Raw genomic sequence first — 10,225 nt, forward strand, 5'->3', positions numbered from 1 at the left:
TTCCTTCTCCAGCTCATTTTACAGATGAGGAAACTGAGGCAAACAGGTTCAGTCACACGGCTATTAAGTGTCTAAGGGTAGATTTGAACTCAGGAGGATAATTGTTCCCAAGGCCAGGGCCAGCACGCTATCCTCTCCAGCAGGACATCAAATTTGAACAGGGACTTAGAATATAGAATGTCGAGCCTAGAAGGGGCTCCAGAACAAAATATGCTTGACCTGGAAGGGTCCAAACTCCCAAGGTTGACAGCCAAATGATAATAATAACAATTATAAAGTACTTAGAGGTTTGCAATGTGCTTTACATAGATTATGTCATTTGATGTCCACAAGAACTCATTTAGGTCCCGATGAAGAAACTGAGGTTGTACCAGAGTCATGCATCAGGACTTGAACTCACACCTTCCTGACTCCATGTCTGGTTAGCTCTAGGCTCCTTGTGATCTAAGACACCTGTAGATGTGGGCAAGTTAACTCAGCCCTGGGCTTTGCTTCCTCCAATCCTGATTGCTTTTATCTGAGAATGTGAAGTTCTAAGGAGGTCCCATCTAATTCCCAGTCTAAAAATAAGACACCTAAAAATCTTAGTTCACAGGAAACAAAGCTGCCACCCCAGTGTTGTGTAATAAATTGTCCAACCCTGCCAGTGTTGGAGAAAAGAGAAAGGTACCATGCATTTCTTCTCACCTGTCTTCCTCCTCCTCTACCTGGACCAGGCCCTCTGGTCAATCACTTAGGACTTTAGGAAGATGGAGAACACCTGGATGATTGCTAATCTCTTCATTAGGGGTCTGAGGGGCTGGAGGTGGGTTTCCTGAGTGGGACCTATAACAGGAAGCCTGCCTTCCCTCTTGGCCCTTTCTTCTACCAACTTCAGGGAGTCTGAAGGCAAGGAAACATGGCCTCCTGGCACGGAGACTTAGTCTCCTGGCATGGAAAGCTTGTCTCCTGGAAAGCCACTATAGAGAACTGGCAGGCCCCCGAGAATGAATCTGAAGCACACTTGGAAGCCCCAAGGAAGATGTTCCCTGTATCTGTGGAGCGTCCTATCAAGACAGTGTGCCCCACAGGCAGTGTGGTATACATTGACGTTATGGGGTAAGAGAAAGGGAGCTTTCCTGGGTTGGGGGTCCAGCTGCTATATAATGGATGTGTGGCCCGAGGATGTTTAGGTAGCCAGCTACTGGGGAGCCAGGGGTGGCCTGGCAAGACACTTGAGCTACCTGTGGGATCCGTCTGTGGGTCTTGATTTCCTCATCTATGGAATGAACTTCCAAAGCTACTTCTAGTTCTGCCATTTTAAAATTCTTCAGAGCCCTGGGGAGGGTAGGCTGCTACCCAAGGGGGTACGTGGGGCCCTTTGGTTCCCGATGACTAGGTGAGGAGTTCAAGAAAGCATCTGAGAGCTCTTTGTTGGCACTGTTTCAGAGGCAACATGACATGGCAGAATGGGCAATGGGTTTGGAATAAGAAAATCCAGGGTCTGTTCCTACCAAGGCAAACCTAGGGGGCGGAAAATCCCCATAGGAAGCTGTTTAGAAACTTTCAGGCTAGCCCAGTTCCACTTGGGATGCAGTGTTTGCTCTGGTCTTGGCAAGGACAGACATGGAGAGGCTGGTGTTGGGAGATGCCCCCTCTATTAGCCAATGAAGAAACAAAGAATCAGAAAAGGGAAGTGATTTGCTCCAAGTCATCCATCAGGCTAGCTATAGAACCTAAGTGTCTTCATTCCTTGGTTCCAAATCAGTGATTCCCAAAGTGGGCGCCCCTGGCCCCTGGTGGGTGCTGCAGGGATCCAGGGGGCAATGATGGCCACAGGTGCATTTATCTTTCCTATTAATTGCTATTAAATTTTTTAAAAAATCAATTTCCAGGAGCACCAAGTACTATTTTTTCTGGAAAGGGGGTGGCGGGCCAAAAACGTTTGGGAACCACTGCTCCAAATCTAAGGTACTCCCCTAGCCACCATACTGTATGTTCAGAAGGCTGATGATTCCTTGAGCTGGCACCCGAAGCCTTGTGGGGAGGAAGGGTAGAGAACACAGCGTTGCCCTGCCTGCTTACTTGTGACTCTCACTCTCTGCATTTCTGATGCCAGGTTTGCCCCGGAGGGCTATAAGACCTTCGAAGCACAAAATTCCGAAAGGGTTACCATTGATGTGATAGGTACAAAATTCAACTATGGTTTCACTGGGCATCCCAGCAGATGGTACCTGAAGCCTTCCGCGTACGTGGTTCTTCTGGCACTGGCTCCCAGCTCTAGGATGTTTTCAGACTGGGTGAGTTTAGACAGGCGATGGGAGACGCGGGAAAACAACCACGTGGGTATGTGTTTTATCTCTCTGGTAACTTATCTTGCACTGGATGCGAGGTCCTAAAATCTAATATTCTGAGAGTATGATGCCCAGGACAAGAAGGAGAAGGGATAAGCCCACCGGCTTATGCCCTGGTCAGACCAGAACCAGAGCCACTCGGCGGTGTCTGGGAAGACGCTGAAGAGCTGTTCAATAGGCAGCTGGTGATATGCCACATTGAGCCTCGAGGGAGAAACGGGGGCTGGATATATCGATTCGGGGATCCTTCTCGTAGAAATAAGCGAAGCCATTGGAGCTGATCTCTCAGATCACGTGGAGAATAGAGAGGCCCCAGGTCAGAACCGCAGCATTTTCTCAGAGTGAAAGGTTTGAGAGCTCACAGGAGCTTTTGAGACCATCTCCTCTAATCTTCTCCTTTTGCAGAGAGGGTCACTGATGCCTAGGTCAAAAGTGAGACTTCTGGGCAGCTAGGTGGCACAGAGGATGGAGTAGTCTGCAGTCAGGAAGGCTCATCTCCATCCGTTCAGATTTACTAGCTGTGTGACCCTAGGCAAGTCACTTAACCCCAGAGGTCTAGCCTTTATCACTGTTGGAACCTATGTAGTTTCCTTAGGCAGATGATTAAGGGTTTTGTTTTCGTTTTTTATTGTTTAATCTCTCTGCTTATGTAGACGATGGCATTTGCTTTTTAACTTCTAGAGTTGCCTGGTGCATTGAGAGGGCAAATGACGTTTCCACCATCATGGTGGAAACTCCCAAGTAGGCTTTGCCTCTACTTGGTCTTCCTGATTCTGAGGCTGGCTCTCTTTCCAATACACTCTCCAATGAGGGGGAGAAAAGACAAAGTGAGCTGGGGGGAGGTGGTGGAACTCCAGAAAGACTTCCTGTAGGAGGTCTTACTTCAGTGAGTCCCAAAGTGGGCACCACCGCCCCCTGGTGGATGCTGCAGTGATCCAGGGAATGGTGATGGCCACAGGTGCATTTATCTTTCCTATTAATTGCTATTAAAATGTTTTAAAAATCCATTTCCAGGGGGCTAAGTAATATTTCTTCTGGAAAGGGGGTGGCGGGCCAAAAAAGTTTGAGAACCACTGTAGTACCCGATAGGTGTTTTGAAGAAAACGAAGGGTTCTCCTGGGGCAGAGAACAGTCCAGGTATGGAGAATGGCTTCTTCGAAGGCCCAGATGAATGATGGACCCAACAAGTAGGGCTGTAGAGTCCGTAGAGGGCAGTGATAAGGGATCCTTCTAGAAAGAGCTGATAGTCCTCAGAGACTGCTAGCTCCTCCCCACTCTGGCTGTTCAAGTTCCACTGTGATAAGCCTGGAAGCCAGGAACATGGCCCGTCCCTGAAATGCTGATATCTTTACAGGTGAAAATTACCTACTTTAAAGGTGGGGAAGAACATTCCAGCTGTGTGGCTGAGATGAATATCACCTGTGTCAGTGAGTAACACGCTTAAAGGGGAAATAAGATTTACTCCTAGTACTGGCTTTGTTTAGGCAGCCTGAGGGAAGGCAGGGAAGGGGCAGGATCCGCCCTAGAAAGGTGGCTGGTGGGTTCAGTGAATAAACAGTCAGGCCTAGAGATAGGAGGGTCCTGGGTTCCAATCTGAACTCAGACACTTCCTAGCTGCATGACCCTAGATGAGTCACTTAACCCCAATTTCCTAGCCCTTACCTCCCTTCAATCTTGGACCTGATAGTCGATAATGATTCTAAGACAAAAGATAAGGGTTTTAAGAAAGAAAGAAGACGTGTCCATCTCAGAAATGTCACAGTTGGTCAGTGCCCTTTTGAAAAGTATCAGCATGAATGAATGAAGATATTGCAACAAGCATTTATTAAGTGACTGCTGGTTCCTACTAGATTCCAAACCAGGCACTTGGGAATACAAAGACAAGCAAAGAAATAGCCCATGCTCTCAAAGAGCTTACATTCTTTTAAAAAAGTTATTAATAGGGGCAGCTGGGTAGCTCAGTGGATTGAGAGCCAGGCCTAGAGAGGGGAGGTCCTCGGTTCAAATCCGGCCTCAGACACTTCCCAGCTGTGTGACCCTGGGCAAGTCACTTGACTCCCATTGCCCACCCTTACCACTCTTCCACCTAGGAGCCAATACACAGAAGTTAAGGGTTAAAAAAAAGTTATTAATAAAAGGCATTTTTATTATTACTACTGAAGGTACCAGGAAACAAAACCCATCAGTAGTTTATTTACTAAAAGCACATTTAATGCAAAATGATATAAATCCATGAAAATTAAGAAATTGGGCTGCATATATGATGAAACTATTACAGAAGAGGCAACAATGGTATCTCAGTGGATTTCCAACTAGAAAATAAGGAAAGAGAAATATAAAGGCTTTGCAAAATGGTGGAAGGAAAAATGAATAACAAATATATAACAGTTCTCAAAGAGCTTACATTCTTTAAAAAAAAAAACAAAACCTTAACTTCCGTCTTGGAATTAATAAATTGTATTGGCTCCAAGGCAGAAGAGTGGTAAAGGTAGGCAATGGGGGTCAAGTGACTTGCCCAGGGTCACACAGCTGGGAAGTGTCTGAGGCCAGATTTGAACCTAGGACCTCCCATCTCTAGGCCTGACTCTCCATCCACTGAGCTACCCAGCTGCCCCAAAGAGCTTACATTCTAATGGAGGAAGTCAACACATAAATGGGAGCCAAAAAGTAAGGATGAGGATGAAGGAATTCACTCAAGGACATGGTAGAGGCAGGAGATGTTGGCAGCACCACAGATGGAAGGAGGAAATGATTGGGAGGGTGAATTGAAGGTGTCTGACCTGTCAAATTCTTGGACAAGGAAAAAGAGACTTAACTGTTTTCAGGTGTTTGGAGGGTTATTAAGAGTTCCTCCAGCTCTCCCTTGTTGTTCTCCTCCAGCTGGACTTCAATATGGACCTGCCTCTGCCCTCGGCAGAACTAGAGATAACAAGTGGCGAATGCAAAAGAAGCAAAATTTGGGTTTGATATCCAGGAAAAGCTAGTTGGAGCAAACTCAGTGGAGAGTGGACTGACTGGAGAAATAATGGAATCTCCTTCCCTGGAGGGCTTTGGTTGAGAATTCTGCCTCTAAACATAGCTGTGACCAGAGGCCCTTTTTCTCTGCTAATCTCTTAGGGTGTGACTTGGCTATTGAATGATATCAATTGAGTTGATTGGAAAGCATCTTTCTCCCCTTCCCTCCAAGTCCTCATTAGAATTATTTGTGGGAGGGGCAGCTGGGTAGCTCAGTGGATGGAGAGTCAGGCCTAGAGACAGGAGGTCCTGGGTTCAAATCTGACCTCAGACACTTCCCAGCTGTGTGACCCTGGGCAAGTCACTTGACCCCCATTGCCCACCCTTACCACTCTTCCACCTAGGAGCCAATACACAGAAGTTAAGGGTTTAAAAAAAAAATTATTATTTGTGGGCAGCAGGGGAAAAAGGAGATGATCATGGGGGAAAACCTGCCAGAGGAGAGGAGAGGGAATCGGAAGCCAGGCTACAGGCAGAAGGACTGTGACTTCAACCAGGATGAGACACATTTTCATCAAAGAGCAGAATAAAGAGGGAGAAAACTGGAGGTGGCATATTCTACTGAGATGTTATAGGAGAAGAAGGCACTGGTGGCTAATGGTCTGTTTTCCCAGTACAGTATGAAGCCAAGTCATCTGCTGAGAGACAGGAAGGGAGTACTTGTGGGAGGCTTGAGAGAAGAGAACTGGAAAGAGTCCATGTGCACAATATGAGTTAATTAAGAAAAAGGAGGGGGCAGCTGAGTAGCTCAGTGGATTGAGAGTCAGGCCTAGAGACAGGAGGTCCTGGGTTCAAATCTGGCCTCAGACATTTCCTAGCTGTGTGACCCTGGGCAAGTCACTTGACCCCCATTGCCTACCCTTACCACTCTTCTGCCTTGGAAAGAATACACAGTATTGACTCCAAGATGGAAGGTGAAAGTTTAAAAAAAAAAAAAAGAAAAAAGGGAAAAAAAGAAATGACAGTATTCTAGCAGAGTTGCATTTTGAAGTAAAGATCCCAGGTGGATGCTAGCTCTTCCTCTAACTGTGAGAACTTGGAACGATCTGATTACTTGTCTCATCCTCAGTTTTATCTGTAAAATGGAAGCGGTTGGGCTTAGAGCTGAAAGTGGCCATAGAATTCCTTTTGTTTATGTCCATACAGAGGCAAACTTGCTGTGGACGTACAAGAAAATTCTCCTCGAGGTGACCACTGTCCAAGAGTAGAAAGGATGGTCTTGAGAGTTCCTTGTCACTCTAGGTCTTCCAGTAGGGATGTTGTGAGGAGTCCTTTCAAGTGCATGTTGGAGCCCAATCTGTAAGAAGTCCTTTTCCATTCTGTAGATTCTGGGCCCAAGAAACGTTGAACATATAGAACCTTTGGGAAGAGAAGACCTTGGAACACTTTATGGACTTGTTTTATTTCTTTTTTTTTTTTGAACTCTCACCTTCCATCTTAGAATCAATATTGTGGATTGGCTCCAAGGCAGAAGAGTGGTCAGGGCTAAGCAATGGGGGCAAGTGACTTGCCCAGGGTCACACAGCTGGGAAGTGTCTGAGGTCAAATTTGAACCCAGGACCTCCTGTCTCTAGGCCTGGCTCTCAATCCACTGAGCTACCCAGCTGCCCCCTTTATAGACTTATTTTTTTTAAAACCCTTAACTTCTGTGTTTTGGCTCTTAGGCGTAAGAGTGGTAAGGGTGGGCAATGGGGGTCAAGTGACTTGCCCAGGGTCACACAGCTGGGAAGTGTCTGAGGCTGGATTTATAGACTCTTTAGAAGAAGGTCATGCGATAGGTAAGTGATTCAGCGGATAGAGTGCCAGAACTGCAGTCCGGAAGACCTGGTTTCAAATCTGGTTTCAGATGCTTCCTAGCTGTGTGATCCTGAGCAAGTCACTTAACTTCAGTTTTCCTAGCCCTTTTGCTTCTGTCTGAGAGCTGATACTAAGACAGAAAGTAAAGGCTTAAAAAAAGAGGTCAGTTTGGGTGGTCTCCTTATCTAGCTTGGAGGAACCCCTGGGAGAGTATTCTTGGCCCTCGATCAAGCCTGGGCTGCTGGTCGCCCTCACTATCCTTTGCCCTCCTATTCCAGCTGTCTCTCTAATAGCAGACCCATATATGGAGAAAACAAAGAAGATGAGCAAAACCAAGACGTATAAGGTACGGGGTCTGGGGTTCTTCAAGTGGAAGTAAGTATACTCTGGAGGGGAAATCCCAAGATTAGGGATTTCTGGTCTATATGACCTTGGGCAAGTCACTTAACCTTGATTTCCTGGCCTTGCTGCTCTTCTGTCTTAAAATTGATATTCAGAAGAAGGTAAGGATTTAAGAACTAAAAAAAAAAAAAAATAAGATATAAACTCGTAGAATCCAGGTCAATGATCATATTGAAGGAATCCAATGGAGAGAAAAGATCAGCATGAAAAAATGGCAGAGTGCTAGTCTTGGAGTCAAGAAAGTCTGTCCCTTGGTTCAAATTCTGCCTCTGATCCTCACTAGATAGATAACTTTCAGTGGTTTATTTAACCCTATAAACCTCCATTTCCCCATCCATAAAAAATGAGAACAAAAACAAAACTGGGGCTGATAATACTTGTAGGAATTGGTGGGAGAATTAAGTGGAAAAAATGGTTGCAAATAAATACTAATTATACTAATTACATAATATATAATAGTATATATAATTATATTATAGTATATATAATAGTATATATAATTATAATTATAGTATATATAATAGTATATAACAGTATATATAATTATACAACATATAATAGTATATATAATTATATTATAGTACATAAAATTATATAATATATAATATATAATTATATTATAGTATATATGATAGTATATATAATTATAGTATATAAAATTATATTATATATAATAGTATATAATTATATTATAGTATATAAATTATATAATATATAACAGTATATATAATTATATTATAGTATATATAATAGTATATATAATTATATTATTGTATATAAAATTATATAATATATAATAGTATATATGATTATATTATAGTATACATATAATAGTATATGTAATGATATAATATATATAATAGTATATATAATATACTAATTATAAATACTAAATAATAATACTAAAAGCTTGGTGAATTTTGGGACACCTTGTATTTGTTGAAACGGAGTGCTCTTTGGAGAAGGGAAAAAAGTCAGTGGAAAGGGACAGCCCTAGAGGGAGTCTATTATTACTATTAATAATAATAATATATAGATATGTTCTATGTAATCATACAGCACTTAAGAGCCAGGCACTGTGCTAAGTACTTTAAAATGATCTCATTTGATCCCAACAACAACCCTGAGAGGCAGATGCTGTCATCCCCATCTTATAGATGAAGAAACCGAGGCAAATAAAGGTGAAATGACTTGCCCAGAGTTGGACAGTTAATATGTATCTGAGGCTGGATTTGAACTCCATACCTAGAGCTCTGCCCTCTGAATATTTACAATCAAGCAAGTATGTAAAAGGCTCATGGAAAAAGCCTATCTACACATTTAGGTATGGATGCATGTGTGTGCATCCCTAGAGGTGTAGATATGCGTAAATGGGTCTCTTCTCCTTTCCCAACATTCAGTGTTTGTGCCTCTTTTTTTTTTCTGTTTCTTCCAATGAGTCCGCACATTACAGTGTAACTCTACTAAAAACAGTAACACTTGAAGTGTTGCAAAGCTTGTACATTCTTTAACTTCCTGTGAGCCTCAGCCATCCTGGGAGTAAGGCTCGTGATTGTCCCCATTTTACAGATGAAATAGCCTCAGAAGAGTCTGAGGATTCTCCCAAGGTCACTTTCCTAGTCCTTGGGGAGAAGGTGGGATTTGAATCCAGATCTCCCTGGCTCCAGATCTATTGATCTATCCCCTCTACCACAATGCCTCAAATGTGTCCAGACCGATATAGTGTACAATCTGACTTTTTTGGGGTGAAGTACTAGTTAGTTATCCATCGAGGTGGAGTTGCCAGCAGGACACAGCTCAGAAGTCAGGGTGGGAGGGGGTGAAGGGGAAAGTAAAAATATGAATCATGGAAGCATGGAAAATTTTTCTAAAAAATAAAAAAAATTTTTTAAAAAGTCAGAGTGGGAGTGGGGGTGTGGACGGTGCTCTGGAGCTCCTATTTGTCTTTTCAGGAGAAGAACCAAACCTGTTGGCAGGGGCCCATCTTGCTTGTGAACTGTTCAAGCAAAAATCAATACCCACCTGTAGAAGATGATTGTGGTAAATCAGAGCTTTCCCAAAAAGGTAATTAATGGTATCTCCCATTCTGGAGAACAACCTTTGTACTAGGTTACATACATAGTATTGATTCTAGGATAGAAGGCAAGGATTTAATAATAAATAAATAAAATAATCAATACCGGTATTGGTTCCAAGGCAGAAGAGTGGTTATGGCTAGGCAATGGTGGGGTAAGTGACTTGCCCAGGGTCACACAGCTAGGAAGCATCTGAAACCAGATTCGAATCGAGGATCTCCCATCTCTAGACCTGGCTCTCATTCCACTGAGCCACCCAGTTGCCCACCTTCCCTCTCAATTCTTAAGATCAATTTAAAAAAATTTTATAAAATATAATTTTTATAAATTTATTATATATGTAATATATTTATGAATTTTATGAATTTATAAGTGTATTTTATATATAAAGTATATGTGTAATATATTTTATAAATTTATAAAATTTTATTTTAAAATGTCTACTTTTGTATACATTTTTGTAATATTATACTTGTTAGTATAGTAGTGATGTATATTACTTGAAAGTATACATGGATTTAATATATCATCAACATTTTTCAATAGTAGGAGTGTGAGATCAAAATGCCCTTGACAGAGCAGCTAGAGGCCAGATATTTCCTA

At 42.8% G+C, this 10,225-nt stretch overlaps 1 protein-coding gene across 1 annotated transcript in view; it reads left to right on the forward strand.

Annotated features, from left to right (window-relative positions):
* The first annotated feature begins 898 nt into the window (after positions 1–898).
* LOC123240985 (protein-arginine deiminase type-4-like) overlaps positions 899–10,225 on the forward strand; it is a 31,956-nt gene continuing 22,629 nt past the window's right edge. The window contains exons 1-5 of the mRNA XM_044668695.1: positions 899–1,098; positions 2,099–2,279; positions 3,688–3,760; positions 7,424–7,491; positions 9,500–9,611. Coding sequence (XP_044524630.1) covers positions 899–1,098; positions 2,099–2,279; positions 3,688–3,760; positions 7,424–7,491; positions 9,500–9,611 — 634 coding nt within the window. The remainder of the gene's footprint in view (positions 1,099–2,098; positions 2,280–3,687; positions 3,761–7,423; positions 7,492–9,499; positions 9,612–10,225) is intronic.

This window comes from Gracilinanus agilis, chromosome 3 (genome assembly GCF_016433145.1).
Source record: "Gracilinanus agilis isolate LMUSP501 chromosome 3, AgileGrace, whole genome shotgun sequence".
NCBI lineage: Eukaryota > Metazoa > Chordata > Mammalia > Didelphimorphia > Didelphidae > Gracilinanus > Gracilinanus agilis.